Consider the following 21976-nt stretch of genomic DNA (forward strand, 5'->3'; position numbering starts at 1 on the left):
TACTTCGTACTCTATGCCTCTATTTATAAAGCCCAGAACTCCGTATGCTTTTTTAAACGCTTTCTCAACCTGCCCTGCCACCTTCAACGATTTGTATTGATTTGTGATGTGTACAGCAGAAAACAGCATCCCAATTATTCATTCATCCAGTTCCTATTTTGCAAGTGGGGTATTTTGGGCCTTATAATCTCATACTATGTCATAATTTGATTAGTTCAATGGAAACTGGATGCTACTCATTTCAATGTGATTCATCTCATAGAAGCACTCACACTTTAGCTAAGCTCATTAACAGAAGTCAAGGCATGCATGTACAACTTCAAAGCAGGCTGGTGGACATGACATTATTTTATCATGCGTTATTACCATATCCCATATATTCAAGATCGTGAACAATATAGTGGGATTTGATGCACTGATCAGTAAGGGTGGAAATTGCGGAGGTACTGGCCATAATCTTCCAAACATCCGTGGATACGGGGGTGGTGCCAGAGGATCTATACCCCCAGATCTCTCTGTTCCTGTACCCCTTTAGAGTTGTATCCTCTAGTTTATATTGCCTCTCCTCGTTCTTCCTACCGAAATGTATCACTTCACATTTTTCTGCATTAAATTTCATCTGCCTCGTGTCCGCCCATGCCACCAGCTTGTCGATGTCCTCTTGAAGTCTATCACTATCCTCCTCACTGTTTACTACCTTTCTAAGTTTTGTGTCATCTGCACATTTTGAAATTGTGCCCTGTACACTCAAGTCATTAATATATATCATGAAAAGCAGTGGTCCCAGCACCGAGCCCTGGGGAACATCACCGTACACCTCCCTCCAGTCCGAAAAACAACCGTTCACCACTAATGTCTGTTTCCTCTCACTTAGCCAATTCTGTGTCCATGTTGCTACTGCTCCCTTTAGTCCATGGGCCGCAATCTTGATAAGCCTACCATGTGGCACTTTATCAAATGCCTTTTGAAAGTCCATATACACCACATCAACTGCATTGCCTCATCTACCCTCTCTGTTACCTCATCAAAAAACTCTATCAGGTTAGTTAAACACAATTTTCCTTTAACAAATCCGTGCTGGCTTTCCCTAATCAATCCACCCTCGTCCAAGGGACTATTAATTCTGTCCTTGATTATCGTTTCTAAACCCACCACTGAGGTTAGACTGACTGGCCTGTAGTTGCTGGAATTATCCTTACACCCTTTTTTGAACAAGGGTGTAACATTTGCAATTCTCCAATCCTCTGGCACCACCCCCGTATCCACGGATGTTTGGAAGATTATGGCCAGTACCTCCGCAATTTCCACCGTTACTGATCAGTGCATCAAATCCCACTATATTGTTCACGATCTTGGATATATGGGATATGTTAATGACGCATGATAAAATAATGTCATGTCCACCAGCCTGCTTTGAAGTTGTACATGCATGCCTTGACTTCTGTTAATGAGCTTAGCTAAAGTGTGAGTGCTTCTGTGAGATGAATCACATTGAAATGAGTAGCATCCAGTTTCCATTGAACTAATCAAATTATGACATAGTATGAGATTATAAGGCCCAAAATACCCCACTTGCAAAATAGGAACTGGATGAATGAATAATTGGGATGCTGTTTTCTGCTGTAGACATCACAAATCAAATACAGCTAGCTTATGGAAAACCTGCCTTTTTGGTGAGTTTCCAAAGTCAAAATTCCAGCTATGACTTCTGACATTGCTTTCCTGCCACGATAAAAGGCGGTGGTGACCGAAATGAAGTTAGTAGCAGCCAACAAACATGTCTGCTACCAGCCAGACTTGCTCAAAGCCCATTTGCTTCCTCTTTCACTGGTAATAAAGCAGTTTAACCAGCACTTTATAGCACTGTGGCTCAGTTTGACTCAATCTGAAGCACTTTTGCCTCTTGAATCAGCAGGTTGTGGGTTCAAGCCCCATTCCATGACTTCATCCAGGCTGACACTTCAGTACAGTACTGAGAGAGTGCTGAGTTGTCAGAGGTGCTACCTTTTAGGTGAGGTGTTAATCAGAAACACAGAAAATAGGAGCAGGAGTAGGCTCTTCGGCCCTTCGAGCCTGCTCCACCATTCAATATGAGCATGGGTGATCCTCTATCTAAATACCATATTCCTGCTCTCTCCCCATACCCCTTGATGCCTTCTGTGTCTGTCTATCTCCTTCTTAAATATATTCAGTGACTTGGCGTCCATGGCCTTCTGTGGTAGAGAGTTCAACAGGTTCCCCACCTTATACTATGTCAGAAGCCCTGTTCAGGTGAACGTAAAGGATCCTTTTCAATATTTGAAGAAGAACTTGGAGTTCTGGTGTCCTCGCCAACATCCCTTCCTGAACCAACATCACCAAAATAAAAGGACTAGAATAACTGGTCATGCATCTCACTTGCAGTTTGTGGGACCTTTTAAGCAAATTGGGCTACCACGTTTGCCTACATAACAACAGTGATTACACTTCAAAAGTAATTCAGTGACTATGAAGTGCGTTGGATCATCCTGAGGATGTGATAAGTTGCTGTGCAAATGCAAGTTCTTTAGTACTGTGGCTCCTTTCATTGACTAGAAATGTATGGGGGAAAATGTTAAAATAAATTTAACCCTTCCAATGTCGCAGACAAATTTATTTCTCTGTAAAGCATCTGTTATCGGGTTAGTCTTCAATGTCTGGGCCTTTGGTTGGCTGGTAAAGCTGTCCATTTCCATTCAGTTCTCTGATTTAAAAACCCAGTTTCTTTATAACACATGCTCACACCAGCATAATAGATGATGAGAGCCGGGAAGGAGAAGAAAGGAAGTAAGTAAAAGATTTTAAATATTTTTCTAGTGCAAAAAAGGTTTGTAGAAATAATTGTGTTCATTTAGGTATGAAAAAAAACACAAAATAGGACAGAGAGAGAATGGTAATGGAGAGGAATAAAGATGAAAATCAAGCATAATTAACGTGTTTAAATTTTATTTTTAATCCCAATTACGTCTCAAGTATTTTGGTTCTATGGGGTTAATGTTACTGCAGTAATATTTTTCCTGCTATCAGTCTCTATTTGAGTTATGGTGCATAAACTGAAAACTTGCAAAACCCTCAAGCGTAGGGAGACAGTCATTTCCCTGGATAAAAGTATCAATAGGTTTTACAAACTACACAAGTACATGCCACTGTACATGCAGAAACTGCTTGCTCATACATACTTGGTGCATACGTGCGTGCGCACGCTGGATAAATGCTGATTATCCCTTGAGTTCTGTGTCTTTTGATACTGACTCTTGTATGGATGATCAAATGATCTTTGACTAAGAGTCATTAGACACAGCGCATTGGGAGAGGGGGATATGGTTCGCACTGCTGATTTAAAATCTCCTCTCCCTGTAACTATCCAGCTGGACTGTGATTTTTTTAAATCATTAGCGGGAGCCTGAACTTAAGTCAGGAACAAGAGTTTCCTTTAAATATCACAGCACTGGAGGACTGGAGCAACTGCTGACAAAAATGCACTACAAATAAAAAGAAAAAAGCACGCTGAAAATCTAAAACTCAAGATCCTGGAACTACAGAGCAGGTCAGTCAGCATCTGTAAAGAGAAAAAACAGGTTAATGTACCCCTACAGGTTGGGTACAGGTACAACCCTTTGTTGGAACTGGTAGTTCTGAGCTGTCTTTTCTCTTTACCAGTACTACCTGACATGGTCTATATTTCTATGATTTCTGTTTTAATTTCGGAAATGCACTCCATTCTGCACCTACAGTGCTGTGATATTATAAATAGTAACTCTTTCTCTTGATTTCAGACCTGGCTCTGGCTTTCCCTCTCTTCAGCTGAGCTGTCTCCAACTTAAAATCAACAACAAGAGCCAGGACTGGAGTCTAGAGGTAACGTTGCTCTAGGAGCAAAGTGCAGTGAAGATTTAAAATGAGTAAAAAAAGAAATACTTGCATTCACGTGGTGGGTTATCACTTCGTTGAAATGGCTCAAAGCCCTTCAAACAACAAATTACTTTTGGAGCCAGTGATTGTTGTTATGTAGTTAAAAAGAGTGGGAGCTGCAATTGAAGTCCAGAAAGAGAATTACCATTTAAAATTCTCCCATCACTGGACATACCGTGGTAGAATAACAAAAACACTACTCAGTTTGGAAAGGTATGCGTGCCCTTAGGTTTCTCACAAATGACTATTTGTAATTTGCTGGTCGTTTCATTTGCTGCAGTTATATATTTTTTTCTTTTCAGGCCCTACACAGAATTTGTTGTCTATGCAGCAACCTCTATCTACTAGACATGGAGCACCTCTGCAGAACAGCAGTACTGCTCCAGAGCATCACCAGCAAGTGCCCAATAAAGCACCACTTGCACCCACCGCTGGACAGTATGACTTTACCTATTACCAGAACAACTACCAGACACCTGTCCACAACATCATCAGACCTTCTCTTTGTCCTACATCATTGGGTACTCCTCAAGGACCTGGTCAGATGTACACCACGCTTCCCTTGGGTCCTTCGTTGATTGCTCCGCAGGGTCCTAATCTGATCACTGCCAGACCTCAGTTAGATCATACGTTTGTAAGCACTCCTCAGCACGCTGGTTATACTGCAAGTGGTGGACACTATCCTGGTCAAGTTCCCTACAATTTATGTTCTCAAAGTACTACTCAGGGTGTTTCCCCCCATTCTGCTTCTTCTGTTAACAATGCTTATCCTGGTTTCTCTTATCATGCTATGCCTGTTTTCAGCACCCAATATAATGTCCCTTTAACCTCACAGACTCTTCATCCTGCTGCCAGTCAGCCATTAGTTGGTGTCTTACCCAGTCATGTGAAACCATTGCCAGAAACTGGACAGAGACAAACCCAAGCATCTTTTCAGCCTTTTCCTGCTGGAAATACTGGTGCATCATGGCAACCCTTACCTGGAGCATCAATGACAACGACAACCGGTCCCATTACCAATCCTACTGTCGCTTCTTCATCTGCAAATAGCCAAACAAGTACAGGTAGGGAATATTTTCTTTTTTTTCAGGGGAAGGAGAAAACGAGAAATACGCTGTGTATTTTTGTTTTGAGTCTAAACGTCGTCCCTATGGGTAGAATGCACTTTTACTCTTTGTACGATAAATCTATCAGCAGTCCATAAAATTTACAGGAGTTCCTTGGTCACTCACTCAAGTGGTCCCTACCAACATAAGATTTGAAACTAATTTCATAAGATCATAAGAAATCGGAGCAGGAGTAGGCCATACGGCCCCTCAAGCCTGCTCTGCCATTCAGTAGGATCATGGCTGATCTTCAACCTCAACTCCACTTTCCCATCGGATCCCCATATCCCTTGATTATAAGAACATATGAAAAGTTACATTTAGCATTTACCTGTTTTTGTTTGTTCCCATCAATTGCAGTGGTACTGATTATGTCCTGTTAAACCAGGAGCAGCTATGGACTTAAGTTATTTACAGTGCACAACAGTATGAAATTAATATTTACTTTCTTTAAAAGGAGCAAATGATTTCGGAATAGGATGTTCTTTAAATTGTTACACAATATGTTGTCACGGAAAAAAACAACACGCACCAACAAAATGGGCAAGTGTTTAGACCTAAACCTAGCTAAGTGGGAAGAAACACAAGTAAAATGAAAAGAAAATATACAGGGCCTAGATGATTGCTAACTGCAGGTAGTATCTAAAATGTGAATTGTAACAAATTGATTAAATGAATAATGTTCTAGCTTTGGAAATAGAAAGCCGTGCTATTTTGAATGCAAAAAAGATAGTAATTAAGTACCCTAACATTTAAAAGAAACCATTACCCAGCTTTCAAGGCCGATTTTCTCTCCTGAAGACATTGACGCCTTGCTCAAGTACACTTTCATGAACAACAGTTACGCTCTGGTACCTTCCGCACATAGTCATTTATCATGCTTGAGCCTTAACAATAAGTATCTACAGGATATTTGCCTAAGCGGCAGAACAGATCACTGGATAGGAAGCAGGAGCAGGAACCCTGGTTGATTTTCTTCTTCTTAATCCAGGGGCTGAGGACAGTTTATTGCCCTACTGCTACCCTACCTGAGATAAGCTAATTCAGTACAATTATGACATAAGCTACACTTACCATATGTCATGTCTTAAATGACTCATATACTGTATCCCAAAATATTATTTTCTGATAAACTTAACATTCACAAGACCTTCACTTTTAGTGCTTTGCTCCATAGTTCTTTATTTTACCTTTAACTGTTTCTTTTTTCGATTGCTTTCTGTTGAAGATTGGTTCACATTAGCCACAATTCATTTTTTTTTCTATTCACTTGACAGCACTATTTTCTAATTTTATTTTTAGCTCTTTCCTTTTTTAAGGGATAGCTCTCTGCCCTGATCTGCTACATCCAGCCTCTCTGCCCCACCCAACCCGACATGGCTATCTGTCTGACCACACGACCCGGAATGACACCTGCCCACGCGCGCCCCTCCCCCAGCCACCCAACATCAAGTGCCTAGTGCTGTTGCTTCCTGACTGACACCCTCCTTTATTTGTTTTCTTATCACCTGCTCCTACACTGTCCACCACTAGGGGTCAGATGGCTGGGAAGCAGTAGCGTCATGGGCTATTATTATCAAGGATTTATTATCAAGTAAACTGAAATAATTTTATATTTTTAATTTCAAAACACGAGGAAGATTAGGCGGTGTTTGAAAACTAAGTATTGAAGTTTTTTGAAATCTGGTATCATTTCCGTAACTTCTGCGATTAATGTGTTAAAAACATTAATCATCAAAAAAATTAACATGTTAATCGCTGACGTTAACTGCCTTAGTTTAAAATAGTGAAAGGACCAGATTGCGTCCAAATGGCTAGACTATTTGAATTAGGTAGGTTGGGGAGAACCAGTGGACACACGTATAAGTTACATAAGCATAGAACGAGGTTAGATGTCAGGAGGTTTTTCTCTTCGCAGAGTGTCAGTGACCTCTGGAACAAATTGCCAGCTTGTGCAGTGATTGCGGATTTGCTGCAAGCATTCAGAAGGGAACTGGATGAGTTCCTGGCTGAGGCTGATATCACTGCATATAAAAGTTAGCTGGTATGTTGGATGATACACCTCATGATCTCCTGGACCTCATTTACTTCGCCTTCTGAATTTCCCAGAATTCATTTTTTCCCGTGAATTGACGTAGAGTTTTTTTTTAAAAGATCTGTTTTTTTGTCACTCTCGAGATTATGTGACTGCTGGTGTGTGAGAGCTTTGGGGGTGGTGGGTGGTCATGATGCTTAATTGCAGTATGACTATGGGACAGATTCAGTGGACCAGCTGGTCTTTTGCTGTTTGCATTTTTCGTATTTTTTGTATGTTCATACTTTACAGTAATTAAGAGCCATTAATTGCACTAAGCAATGAGATATGCTATGCTGCGGCAAGGCCACAGCAATATCTTACCGCCCCCCACCCCCGGCCACAAGAACTGCTGGAGTCAGAATGCAGGGAGACAGGTGGCCCTGCTGTATTGGAAATCGAGGCCACTGCTTCTTATTCCAGTGATTGATGGTGGCCTGCAAGAATTCTATATATTTTTGAAGCATTCTATCTGGATATTTATTACCTTGTATCTAATGAGTACTGTCAAGTCACTCAAATTGTTTGTAATCAAGCTCTCTTCCGCATTTAGGTCCACCCCTTTCAATGCCCCATCATATCAACCAAAGTTACCTACCTGGAAGACCAAATGTAGCAACACTTCCAGTTGCTGGGGCACCTCTTGCAAGACGGCCACCACCTTCAGCTGATCAACCTGCATTGGCCTCTGCATCACCAGCACCTACTTCAGAGGCACAGGAAGGTAAATATTGCGGCATTGTGACTTTTATTTACCCTCGTCTCTTCAACCCCTTCCTTCCTCTCACAAACGCATTAAAGATGATCAACTTATGCTATTCTTAAAACTTTTAATTAAAATGACTAATTTACTAGAATTAGTTTATTTAAGGTTAATAGATCAAGAGGCAGGCAAAGACGACCGTGGCCAAATGATGCGACGGAGTGGGCAGATATAACTTCAGGCACTTGCACAATCCACCTGGGCAGAGACCAGAAAGTATGAAGTGCACGGGGTCATCAACCTCCAATACAGAGAAGACAGAGAAAGGGCAACAGGAACCTTAGCTTCAGTGGTCTTAAAAAAAATTGTTTGAGAGGAACAGGTACTGCAGAATTGATGTAATTGCAAAGTACCAACAACTAGTGCTACGTAATTTACCCATTTATGTGTTTGAATTCTTGTCCTTTGGTCAGGTGGCATTCATTTTTCCGCAGATAGTAAACCTGCAATTGTTCAGGACCCTGTACATTCCTGAGATTCACCTGTTTTAAAAAAGAAAGAAAGAAGAAAACTTATTAGGACAAATGAGTGAAATGAAAGGTTTATTCCTCTCTATTTTCAGAGATTGTTGCAATACTTCGTAGCTTCTTGTGTTCTACTGAAGGGATGTTTATTTTACCACTGCTGGGACTGGTACCTGTTGCTGCAGTCAAGAATCACCAAATTGTCTCATATTCATTTGTTTTTGACAATTGTCTTTTAGTGTGAAGTTGATGGTCTTAACCCTTAAGCATGCTGAGATTCAGTAGTTTTGTTGGAATCTTAAGATGATGCTAATATACACTTTGAATGCAATCCTAAGCAAAACATTTTCATATTTTTATTCCTGCTCTGACTTTCATCTTAATCATTTCTTTCCTATTTCTCTTTTTTTATGTTTCCTATTTTAACTGTTATTTTACACTTTTTTTTTTGTCTAATGGTTAGGTACTAAATTTAGCATTTTTTCTTTTGCCTTAAGTGTCCTACTCTGGAACTGGGACATATGTTGGAAAATTTTGATCTTGCTGAAAATTGTTTTCCAGCCAAGAAAGAGCCTGCACTTTTCCTCCCTCAATTTCTGAACTTAGTGACTCCTCATCCTGGGTGATTTCAATCTTCATCTCAGCTCCCCTTACCCTTTCTCTTCTGATTTAACTGCCGTAATCTCACCCTCCATATAAACTCTTATACCCATATTCACGACCATCTCCTCGACCGTGCCATCTCATGTGGCCTCTCTACTCCTATCATCTCAATCACAGACAAGACAATCTCCAAATCTCCATCCATTCCTTGTATCCCTCATCACCTACTGGAATAAACTCTTCCCCAAGTCGCTTACAACTGTACTTCAAACTCCTCCATTCGCCACAATTAGATCACATCAAGCACTATTAGACCTTACTTTCCTCTGCCAAACCACTTACTACTCAAGGATCATCCTGGAAAGCAAAGATAACCCCTTTGCTCTCGAGGATACACTCAAACTCCTCCATTCAACATAATACTTTTGCAGCTGTCAATCTGCTCAACCACTCCTCGCCTCCATCTTGGATGCCCTTGTCCCCAGTAAAACCCTTGCAGTTTCCCATCCTAGTATGACCCCCATCTTCACCCCCTCAAAAAGGGGCAGATTTGACCATATCTGGTGCATAACTGGACCACATAAAGCACTATCGGGCCTTACTCTCCTCTGTCAAAACTGCTCACAACTCAAAGGTCATCCTGGAGAGCAATGAGAACCTCAGGCTTATTTTCTCCACTATAAACCATCTCCTTAGACCTCTCTCTTCTGTCCCTACTCCCTCAGCTCCAACAAGTGTAAGAAGTTCATAGATATCTTTGTCATCAAGATTGAGGCCATCTGTTCAGCTCTCTCTGGCTCATTTCCCCCCCCCCCCCGCCCCCCCCCACCTTTTCCTTTGCCCACCAAGCCAAAGTTCCCCAAAGGCTCCCCTCCTGCCCTCTCCGAGCTATCTTGTCATTGAGAGCCACCTTCTAATCCTTTGACCCCATTCTCACTAAACTGCTGACCACCCAACTTTCCTTCCTGGCCCCCATGCTAGCTGATGTTGCAAATAGTTTCCTCATCAGGTATTCTACCCCTTCCTTTCAAAACCACCGTTCTCATCCCCCCCCCTTCAAAAAAAACTATTCTCAACACCCCTGTCCATGTAAATTACCACTCCATCTCCAAACTCCTTTTCCTCTCAAAAGTCCTTGAATGTGGTGTTGCTTTCCAAATCCATGCCCATCTTTCCTGCAACTACATGTTTGAATTTTTTATTTTATTTGTTCATGGGATGTGGGCATCGCTGGTAAGGCCAGCATTTATTGCCCAACCCTAATTGCCCTTGAGAAGGTGGTGCTGAGCCACCTTCTTGAACCGCTGCAGTCCATGTGGTGAAGGTTCTCCCACAGTGCTGTTAGGTAGGGAGTTCCAGGATTTTGACCCACCGACGATGAAGGATATATTTCCAAGTCAAGATGTTGTGTGACTTGGAGGGGAATGTGCAGGGGTGGTGTTCCCATGCGCCTACTGCCCTTGTCCTTCTGGGTGGTAGGGGTTGCGGGTTTGGGAGGTGCTGTCGAAGAAGCCTTGGTGAGTTGCTGCAGTGCATCCTTTAAATGGTACCCAGTGCAGCCATGGGTGCGCGGGTGGTGAAGGGAGTGAATGTTTAGGGTGGTGGATGGGGTGCCAGTCAAGCGGGCTGCTTTGTCCTGGATGGTGTCGAGCTTCTTGAGTGTTGTTGGAGCTGCACTCATCCAGGCAAGTGGAGAGTATTCCATCACACTCCTGTCTTGTGCCTTGTAGATGGTGGAATGGCTTTGGGGAGTCAGGAGGTGAGTCACTCGCAGCAGAATACCCAGCCTCTGACCTACTCTTGTAGCCACAGTATTTATGTGGCTGGTCCAGTTAAGTTTCTGGTCAATGGTGACCCCCGGGATGTTGATGGTGGGGGATTTGGTGATGGTGATGCTGTTGAATGTCATGGGGAGGTGGTTAGACTCAATGTTTCTCTTCCATTGTCAAACTGAGTGGTCCTACTTTTACCTATCTAATTTTAGCCAGAGCATCTTCAGCAGTGGCTTCTCTTCCTGCCCCCACACCATTACCTTGAATCCCCCAAGGATGTATCATTGGCCTCTTCCTCAATTACATGCTGTCCTTTAGCGTCATCATCAAAGACATGGGTCAGGTTCCACATGTATACTGACGACACCCAGCCCGCCGTCTTCCCCCAGTCCTCTCGACCCATTCACACTCAACCCATCCACAGCCTGTGTGTTGTCGGCCTGCTTGTCTGACATCCAGTCCTGGATGAACCACAGTATCCTCCAGTTGGCAAGACCAAAACCATCATCTTTGGCCCCTGCCACAAACTCTGTATCTTTGACCCCAATTCCATCCTCTCCCCGGCTATTGTCACAGGCTGAACCAGACTTCGGTGTTCTGTTTGGCCTGAGCTAAGTTTCCGACAGGCACGTCCTCTCCAGTACAAAGACCACCTACTTCCACCTCCGTAACATTTCCTGCCCACACCCATCTGCTGTTAAAATCCTCAACCCATGCATTTGTCACCTCCAGACTTGACTATTCCAATGCTTTCCTGGCCAGCCTCCTAGCCTTCATCCTCTATAAACTTCAGCGCATCCAAAACTCTGCTACCCATATCCTATCTCTGTAACTTCCTCCAGCCCTACAAGCATTCAAGAACTCTGCATTCCTCCAACTCTGGCCTCTTGTGTATCCCATGCTCCCATCGCCCCACCATAAGCGGCCATAAATTCAGCCTTCTAGGCCCTATGTCTCGAATTCCCTCCCTAAACCGCTCCACATCCCTTTTGGATCCTCCTTAAAACCCACCTATTTGGCCAAGCTTTTTGTCCTACTATATCCTTTTTTTGGCTTTGATTTTTGTCTGATTACGCTTATGTGAGGTGCCTTGGGACCTTTTTCTATGTGAAAGACGCCATATAAATGCAAGTTGTTGACTTGTTGTTGAGCTGCAGGAATAAAATGCAATTGATGTGAGGAAGGAAATTCTAACTCTTACTGTATATGTTTTCAAAAAAAAATCTGCCAAAAAAATATATTTTTTTAAATAGTCAATTTTTAATCTCAGGAGATCTACATGGTCAAATCTCCTGATCATTAAGCCACTCTGTGATGTCACTAATTGGTAGAAGTTCCCAAGTGATTCAGTTGAACGCAGAGAAGGCCGCAACTTTGGACCAACTCGAGCAGCAGGACAGAACCATGAATTTAAAGAGTAAATATTAATTGAATATCAATTCTGAAATATGACTAATTATTGAAAGCAACAATAAATCAGTCAATTTACAGTATATGATGACAAACATGAGGAAGTGATATGAATTTGGTGATGAAATCCAAGTGCTGGCAAGCAAAGCACAAATGCAAGGGCAAATGAGTGCACTTTAGATAAATGTTGACTGTCGCATCTAAAGACGAGTAACCTATTTAAATTTTGTCTCCTTTTTAAAGTTGCTATTCTCCCTGTTCTTGTTATTCTCTATTTTTAATCTCTAATTTTAAGAGTTTTCTGTGTTCTGAAATTTAACAAATGAGTTCCAAGATTATTGGACACAGCGGACGATGATTTTAGCAGATTCCATGTTTTATCACAACAGAAAATAGAATATAAACTTATGTATTACATCCTGAAATAATTACATTTTCAAATTATATAAAACTCAAGATACGTTTGGATACTTTTGCAGTGATGTTATAGTGTCGTACCTGGTGAAAATTAGAGAGGTTAGCAAAAATTAATGCTTAATACATTGCTTCTTGACTTTTTCTCTACCCCGAGCCTTTCAGGTGCATTTCTTTCTAATTTATTTTTGATCAGTGTGTTTTTCTTTCAACTTTAGATTATACTTGCCAATTCGGGGATTCATTTAAGGACAATTATAATAGTTGCAGATTTCTACTTAATATTGTCCTTCCCATCCAATTTCAGAATTGCTTCACAGTATTGCTTCATCAGGCAGTACCTAAACAGTTCTGCTATTCTCAAATGACAAATTACTTTATTTTTAAAAAAATTGGGGCTTTTTAAAAAAAATTAATTCCTATGAAGTAATAGTACACGTTATCACTTCCGTTTTCACCTTGTTGACCGTTCCCATTCCCTCATTTCAGTATTTATTTTTCAGTTACTTTCCTTTTACCATTTCTGCCATTTGTCTTTTATTTCAAATTTCTGAAAGTAGAACATTCTGTTTCAAGAACACAATCAAACTGTTCGACAAACGTCAAATCCAGTCCAACAGGCACTGGTAGGGGGGGTGGTGGTATTGTTTTATTTTCTTTAAATGTGTTGTCCCCTACTCGTATCCTTCCTCTCTGTTGCACTGCTGGGTAAATAATACCATGTTTTCTTTTTCAAGACTGTAAATTTGTTGTCTTTTTGTTTTTAAGTGAAATATTTTTCTTTTGTATTGGGTCGGCCCGTTGCTTTTTAAACACGTCAGGGAAAGGAAAGTAGGAGGGGTGACAGAATAATTTTCCAACACACCCAGGTGATGGTTTATTAAGTAATATTTCTGGATGAAACCAGGAAGCAGGTGTGAGCGATGAAGAGAGGTAGGTGTGTTCTGTGGAGAGAAAGTAGGGTAGGGGGGCACCCTGGGGTGCAGAGGATCCCACCCGGAGGGACGTTTTTGAGTCAGCGCTGATAATCTTGTAGTTCCGAGCTTCACCACTTGTATAATGTTGGGATCTGAACAGGTGATTTTTTTTTAAACTTCAAAAAGGAACAAGCGAGATGAGCTGTAATCGTTTTGTGGAAGTGCATCTCCCGCATGAGCTCTTAAGCTGTGTATAGTTTATATATTAAGTAGGGTCGAGTTCATTTGAATTAGGTTGTACTGATCTGTATACTGTACCTACTCATGTCTAAATCCCAAAGCTGAACTATTTTTTGTTTTGAAATGAAGAAGGAAAACAGTATTTTATTTGTATGTTGCGGGTTGCTCAGCAACATTGCCATACCACTTTGGTGCAATATCTGTTTTACATTTCAGTAAACTAACCAGATTTTTAACCACGGACTGCAAAATCCATCACTTTCTAGTTTTTTTCTGAATTATGATTGGGGCCTTCATTTCTGCCGGGAATTTCCATCATCTTTCTAATCTCTGAGAAAATATCGTTCTTAATAAACAACCTGTAGTTGCTTCCTCTTCTCATACCTGGTGAGAGAGAGGATCTCAACAGGTGCTCTATTTTCAAGCTGTGAGCCTTTTAGGGACTGATTGGTAATTGTCAGCATTTCTGTTTTAAAAATCTTTTGCTTAAAAAATAAAGGAATGAATCTAGTTCAGCTTTGGGAATTCTTCTAAAATGTATTGGAGCAGGGCAGTGGAGAGGCAAATCTCCACTGGGAGCCCATTGCTAGGGAATAGTAGTTATCCATCTCTTGATGTTTCTTGTGTACAGGCCCCTGGGGATTGCATCTGAGTCGTGCTTTTGTTTTTAGCCATCACTGTATTCGACCTAACTAGGCCAGTCTTCTCAGGCTTTTATTAATCTTCATTTGTAATGTATTCCATAACTGAACTTCAAATCTGGCATTAATGAATGCAAACGTATTTACGTTTTAAAATAAGACCTCAAAACCTCATGACTAAGGTCTCAGCATGTGGAATCAGGAGACAGGTAGCAGGATGGATAGCAAGTTGGCTACAAAACAGAAAACAGAGAGTAGGGATTAAGGGTAGCTTCTCAGATTGGCAAAAGGTGGGAGGTGGTGTTCCACAAGGATCGGTGCTGGGGCAACTGTCATTCACAATTTACATTAACGATTTGAATTCGGGAATCGGAAGTACAATTTCAAATTTTGCAGACAACACTAAGTTGGGGGTGTAGTTAATACAAAGGAAGAATGCATCAAAATGCAAGAGGACATTAATAAACTTGCAGAATGGAAGTGTAATTGGCAAATGAATTTCAATATAGATAAGTGTGAGGTGGTGCATTTTGGTAGGAAGAATAAGGAGGCCGCATACTGCTTGGATAATAAGAGCAGGTTAATAAGGCCATATAAAAGGCAAATCAAGCACTGGGGTTCATTTCGAGAAGGATAGAATTGAAAAGCAGAGAAGTTATGTTAAACTTGTATAGAACCTTGGCTAGACCACACTTGGAGTACTGCACACTTCTGGTCTCCATATTATAAAAAGGATTATAGAGGCACTGGCAAAGGTGCAAAAAAGATTTACAAGGATGATACCAGATCTGAGATCATATACTTATCAGGAAAAGCTGAACAGGCTGTGGCTCTTTTCTCTAGAAAAGAGAAGGCTGAAGGGTGACCTGACAGTGGTCTTCAAAATAAAGAGAGGGTTTGATAGGGTAGACATAGAGAAAATGTTTCCACTTGTGGGGAGTCCTAAACTAGAGGTCATAAATATAAAATAGTCACTAATAAATCCAATAGGGAATTCAGGAGAAACTTCTTTACCCAAAGAATGGTGAGGAACATAGGAACAGGAGTAGGCCATTCAGCCCCGCCATTTGATAAGATCATGGCTGATCTGTGATCTAACTCCATATACCTGCCTTTGGCCCATATCCCTTAATACCTTTGGTTGCCAAAAAGCTTTCTATCTCAGATTTAAATTTAGCAATTGAGCTAGTATCAATTGCCGTGAGAATATGCAACACTCTATAACAAGGAGTAGTTGAGGCAAATAGTATAGATGCATTTAAGGGGAAGCTAGATAAACACATGATGGGCAAAGGAATAGTTTGCTGATAGGGTTAGATGAAGTAGAGAGGTAGGAGGCTTGTATGGAGTATAAACGCCATTTATATGTTGGGCCGAGTGGCGTGTTTGTGTGTCGGAGTTTCGATATAACTCAATGTATCGTGAAAATGTTCAATAAGTTACCTACGTCTTGAAGGTTTAATGGCAACATTAATTCAGTAATGCCTCTTTTTATGGCTTCAAAAACAAATTTAAATTCAGTGAATGTTGGCTTTGTGTATTGATGTTCTGTCCATCAGAAAACAAACATTCATAAGCACTTTGTTTCTTGGGAGGATTGGAATTTTAAGTTGTATGTGACTTTGAAAAATGGTTTCTCCACGCATTTTGTTTTTTAATTATTCTGTATTTCACTCCATTGGAATGAAAGGAAATGTGAAATTGCTTGAAAAGTTGTCCAGATTCTGGAGTGGACTGAAAAAAAAAACCCATTTGCTTTCACACAAATATAAAGTATGTCAAATGCATACGTTCTTTTTGTTGACCGAATACCAATTGCAGATTTTGCTTACGGAATTTTAAAAAAAATTAATTCCCTCTCTTTCCTTCCCCCAACCCCACCTGAATTTCTCCCATTGATGGAGAAGAACCATATCAATTAGTGCAAGCTAAACTGCTGTGCTGCCGATATAAAGGAAGTGGGAGTGTTTTAGGTAGTCGGGCTGACAGTAGCAAAATATTTTTTGACTGCCACATGCTTTTGGTTCTGTTTATAGGAAAGTTAAGTCTGGGAGTTAATTTCCAATTGTAATACTGTGGGCTGCTTCTTCTCTTGTTTTTACTTGAAAGAGAAGATTGTGTTTTTGTTGCATACAAGAGCTTCAGCTATACAGCACAAAAGGTGAAGTAATGAACAGAGAGTTGCGCTGGCATTTAAAATTTGATTACTGTCACCAGTGTAAATGGATAGAAATCTGAGCTCTCAGTACTGCAGAATCACCAGCACATAACAGCAATGCTAGAGGATGTTCCAGGCCTTGATTGCTGGAACTGTTGTATTGTAATTACATTTTTGATTTTCTGCTTATGGATGCTGCTTTGTCTCTAATTTATGCTTAGTAGAATTGCAGTTTTACTAGATTTTTCTTCCTTTTTCTCATTTATGCCTGCATCAACTCAAGGCTCAACTTCAGTAATAGCTTCTCTGCCTCCACCCTCCATGACTCATTCAGAACGTTGTAGACTACCTCCTCATCCCCACAATCCAGTCACTCTATCTTTATCAAGCTCAACTGGCTCGTGCCCTAGTGAATTGACTTCAAGATTCATTTCCTCATCTTCATACCTCATCTCACCTTAACTTAGCAATCTGTTCCAGCCTTGCATGTCCACACATACCCTCTGCTTCTCCAACTCCCATTTACTGCTCCTTCACCACTCCCTGCATTTCACTGTCAGTGGCCACTCTTACAGTCTCTATAACTATGCCTATTTGTACCTCCTTCTTTACATCTCTCCACCTTGCCACTTCTCTCCTTGCTTTCAAAAGTTTTGTAAAAACATCTCTTTTTGACTCTTCTTCCTACTGTTTCCCCCCCCAACTCTTTTTTTGTCCCCTCTCCCCAATTTGCTGTTCACATTTTTTCTCCTTTTAAAGCATTTTCTGTGTAGGAACATTTTATGAAGTTGTTCAGATTTCACACTTTATGAGTATATAATTCTCTCTACTGAGACCCATGAGTCCTGAAATTTATTGGTTTATTTATGAACTAGAATTTTAATTTTTAGGCATTGAAAGGATTTTACTGTTCATGTAAAATAACCATTTTTTAATACAATGATGTGATGGGAATGAGGAAAATTATGGATTAATTATCCTATAGTTTTATTTATAGTTATAGTAATACTGATCTAGTACATGTGAAATCTTAAACATGTTTGTATTTAGAGTACTGACAGGCAACATTCCCTTGTTATTCATTTATCTCAAGGGTGTAATAAAGGAACTGGTGGCTTTTTTACAATAATACTGAACTATTTGCTGTGACTTAAGAAAGTAATTTCTATACAACTGCTTATCCTGTAACTTAGAGCTGCAGAAAAGCCTGAAAAGTCCAAGATAATATTTCAGAATCTTGCTTGATTTGTACAACAGTCTTATTCAATTTACAAAATCAAACACTTAAGTTTGGTGTATGTCACTGAAGAAAACAGTAGCTGTTAAAGAAATACAATTTCATTATGGTAATGTCTGTTTGAATTCGATGATTGGGCTTATTTTATCCAGAGATGACAAGGTGTTCTTTTGACTGTACAATAGTTTTTTTCAAAAAAAATAACGTTGACATGAAATAGTTTTAAAAATGTGATATTTTTGGTTGCTGAGCTGTCATAAAATGTGGTGGTGTGGTTATTAGGGGCATATCTGGTCCTCATTTTTAATGGTAATGTTTCCAGTTGGCAGCCAGACAGCTATTAGTATGTCCACTCACCTTTATATATTTTTTAATTAATTAAATGCAAAAGACAATATTCGTTTTCATAGAGACTCATCGCCTAGATACTGTATAAAAATCAAAACAGTTGAAAATAGTTAACGTTGGGAAAAATGTTAGTTTTCTTTGGATTCTTATTATTTTGGGGCAGGGGATGGTGGTGAATATTTTGTTTCAACAATGAGTGTTCATAACCCTGAGAGATTGGCTTGGATTTATTTAACCTGCCAGTATGATGGTGTTGAATTAATCGGTAGAGATGTGACCATCTACCTAGCATGCTCTAGTGATCACATAGCCCTTTAAAACCAGTTCCTGAATTTGTCTTGAACATTTTGCTTGAACAATAAATGCTAAATAAAACAACAGAATGGACTAAAATGAGAATAGTAGCTAGTACTCTAATTCCTTGTTACAGTTACAAAACATCATTGATATATATAATTTCAAATCATAAGGACTGTGGATAACTCAGTGGTCCAAGTGTTTTTTGGCCATTCTCATTTGTACAAATGTGGTCCATGACTTGTCTTCTCTGTCATTTTATTGTAATATTGAAATATTGAACTAGTGAACTGTGTAAGTCTGCAGAGATACCAGACTTCAGGAGGTCAACAGTAAGGAAAAAATTCTCAAATTAGTAGATATGTAATTAGTTAAGAACATAAGAAATAGGAATAGATGTATGCCATATGGCCCCTCAAGCCTGCGCTGCCAATCAATACGATCATGGCTGATCTTCTACCTCAACTCCACTTTCTCGCCCTAAACTCATATCTCTTGATTTCCTTAGTGTCCAAAAATCTATCAGTCTAGAAATTTGTGATATAAACTATGCAGCATGAGGGCAGAATACGAGCCTGGCATATCTTTTTAGCAATGCAATTTGGAGGAGGTGATGCATTCTTCATGCAGTATTTTTGTATGAACAATGCACTGTTTAAACTCTTACTGGAAAGATAATTGTAAACTTCTATCTAATGGCACATCGGATCCATTGTTACTATCAGTAGCCACTTTGGTTGTTCTGAAGTGTAACTATAATTGATCATTTCCCCAGAGGGACACTTGTACTTTTTAATTGGAAATAGAAATATTCATTATATAAAATGGCAAGCTGCTCTGATCCCTGGGTTCTCCATTTTTTTCCATAAGAGGTTTTTAAATTTGAGGGAAGGTGGATTTTACAACTGATTGAACGTCACACACAAATTCTAATATAAATTTTAGGTTTCTAGTCTGGGTGCACTTGAAGTTTCAGACATTTGCTATAAAACATGTACACATACTTGTTTCCAGTGAGAACTGAGGAACCATTTACACCTACTGTTAGGTTGAAAAGGGCTCTAATCCATAATGCTAAAATCCAGTTGCAAAGCTAAGAGACAAATACAGCGTAAAGTCATTCAACATACTCATTACTACAGAGGTTTTGCATGCAGTGAAGATTTTCTTCATGATGATAAGTTAAGAAATGGAGCTAAAGTACTAAACAAAAAATATAGTCTCGTGGCAATTCTCCATCCTCAACATACTGAAATAAGTTTAGATTATCATTGGGAGGAATTACAAGGATGCAGTTTACTTTACAGTGTTTTTGATGTTGGAACTGAGCATACCTGTGTGACTTCCTGTACCATATAAAGCGCATTTTCCTTTTGGCAGTTGGATAATTCTCCCTGTACACATGGTCAAATAATTTCTTCAGTCAGTTATCTTTATTATAGTAGTAGTTGTGTTTGTCCTTGGTTTTCTTGTATTTTTAACTTTGTGTTTATAGTGTTGAATAAAAGTATGTTGGGCTTCAAATATTATTGCATTTTGCGCAGCCCCTTATGGTTGCTGAAAAACATAATTGGTCTCGCTTTTGAAGGATAAACTAAACTTGTGCTAAATATAATGATTTTGTGAGGCTATTTGTCAACATCAAATACCCCACAAGCATTCTCCTCAAACGTTGGATAAGTTGGCTGGTGGTGTATAATTGCTGGTCACGTCAGGCAGGACTGAGAAATAGACATCGTCTGACATTCTGCTGAGTGACCCCTGCACTGGATGACCATGGGTGCTGTTGGTACTGAACTAGCTGTTGCTCCTCACTGATCCAATTTGACACCAGTTAGCTGGCAGCTAGACAGTCCTTTTGGTGCTGTCGATGCACCATTGTTCAGCACTGGTTGTGTGCTTTTCCATTGCTGCTCTACGAAATACCCTTTAAGAATTTTTGCTTTGGCACAGATTGTTTTGCTGCAATTGTCTTGAACATTGGCAGGGTGCTGAGATACTGATAAGCTATTGGAATCAGCTGATGTTGGTGCGTCATGCAAATAGGCAGGCATTGGTTGATGCCAGTTCTAAAAAGACCTGGATCACAAAGTGCTATGCAATTCTGAATTTACATCTTCAGTAATTGGATCACAAAATACCCTCTACTCCATTTAGCTTGGGTACAGTTCTGGTACTTTGATAAGCTCTAACCTTGTGAGTTTAGAAGCTGATCTGAGTGGAGTGAAGCTTCATACAGTTGCATAGATGTCAATCTAATTGTGAATACATCATCTCATTGTTTAGACCCTACTGACCTAATAATCGCACTAATAGATGCCTCAAATCGTAAAAGTCATACTTTTTGAGGAATATGTAACTCCTATTCCAATTTTCCCCTGACAGGAATTTGTGACTTGAGGCTTTGTATCGATAATCAATGACCGTTTGGGGGAGATGCATTGTATGCGTTTTTCCCTTAGTGACTGGAATGCAAAACTGTTTTCATTGCGAAAATGGAAGAACTATTCCTCAGCCTTGACGAGAAGCTATTGCTAAAATCTTTGGACCTGGTGTCATGAGAAGAATTCCCCTGCTTTAGTTACATGAAATGTATGCTTAATAGTGATCCGAATTCTGAACTTGACTTCAGAGGATACTAATGCAAATGTGTGAGCCAAAGCTGTAATTGTCCTGGAGGCCAACTGCTTTGACTTTTGTGGGATTTTCCCTGACTTTTCTTTGTGGATTGAGATAAGAGAACGTTAAAAACACTTCACATCTAGGGATACAGTCCAAATACTAAATTCTTTTGTTCAGTATGCACTGTAGATGATACCCTACTATCACATTAATTAGGCAGGAATGCTGTATCATAGTCCACTACAAGCTATAGATTTTGTCTAAAATGGAAGACTTCCCTATCCCTGAAGGAAAACAAGCTGACCTCTTTATTGTAGTGGCAGACTGCAATAAGCATCACAAAGGTAAGAGCGATCGTAGCGTATAGGATATGCTCATCTCATCACAGTGAATGCCCTAGATGTATGAACTTGGTATCCTAATCTACTTCTGTGCTTGGTTGCATATTTTGGGATCTTCCTGTGGTGGTCTACGTTGCTTAAGATGTACTTTGAAGTAGGAAACATAGGAACATAGGAACAGGAGTAGGCCATTCGGCCCCTCGTGCCTGCTCCGCCATTTGATAAGATCATGGCTGATCTTTGGTTGCCAAAAAGCTATCTATCTCAGATTTAAATTTAGCAATTGATTTAGTATCAATTGCCGTTTGCGGAAGAGAGTTCCAAACTTCTACAACCCTTTGTGTGTAGAAATGTTTTCTAATCTCGCTCCTGAAAGATCTGGCTCTAATTTTTAGACTGTGCCCCCTACTCCTAAAATCCCCAACCAGCGGAAATAGTTTCTGTCTATCCACCCTATCTGTTCCCCTTAATATCATATAAACTTCGATCAGATCACCCCTTAACCTTCGAAACTCTAGAGAATACAACCCCAATTTGTGTAATCTCTCCTCGTAACTTAATCCTTGAAGTCCAGGTATCATTCTTGTAAACCTACGCTGCACTCCCTCCAAGGCCAATATGTCCTTCCGAAGGTGCAGT

At 40.1% G+C, this 21976-nt stretch overlaps 1 protein-coding gene across 4 annotated transcripts in view; it reads left to right on the forward strand.

The window, feature by feature from the left end:
* The window catches only part of LOC137326411 (protein transport protein Sec24B-like), a 93053-nt gene that overhangs the window by 9902 nt on the left and 61175 nt on the right, over positions 1 to 21976 (forward strand). For all 4 annotated transcript variants that reach the window (XM_067991468.1, XM_067991495.1, XM_067991477.1 and 1 more), the window contains exons 3-4: positions 4233 to 4994; positions 7664 to 7834. In XM_067991468.1, the coding sequence (XP_067847569.1) occupies positions 4256 to 4994; positions 7664 to 7834 (910 nt within the window). In that variant the 5' untranslated portion in view covers positions 4233 to 4255. The remainder of the gene's footprint in view (positions 1 to 4232; positions 4995 to 7663; positions 7835 to 21976) is intronic.

The sequence above is a fragment of the Heptranchias perlo genome, chromosome 1, assembly GCF_035084215.1.
Source record: "Heptranchias perlo isolate sHepPer1 chromosome 1, sHepPer1.hap1, whole genome shotgun sequence".
NCBI lineage: Eukaryota > Metazoa > Chordata > Chondrichthyes > Hexanchiformes > Hexanchidae > Heptranchias > Heptranchias perlo.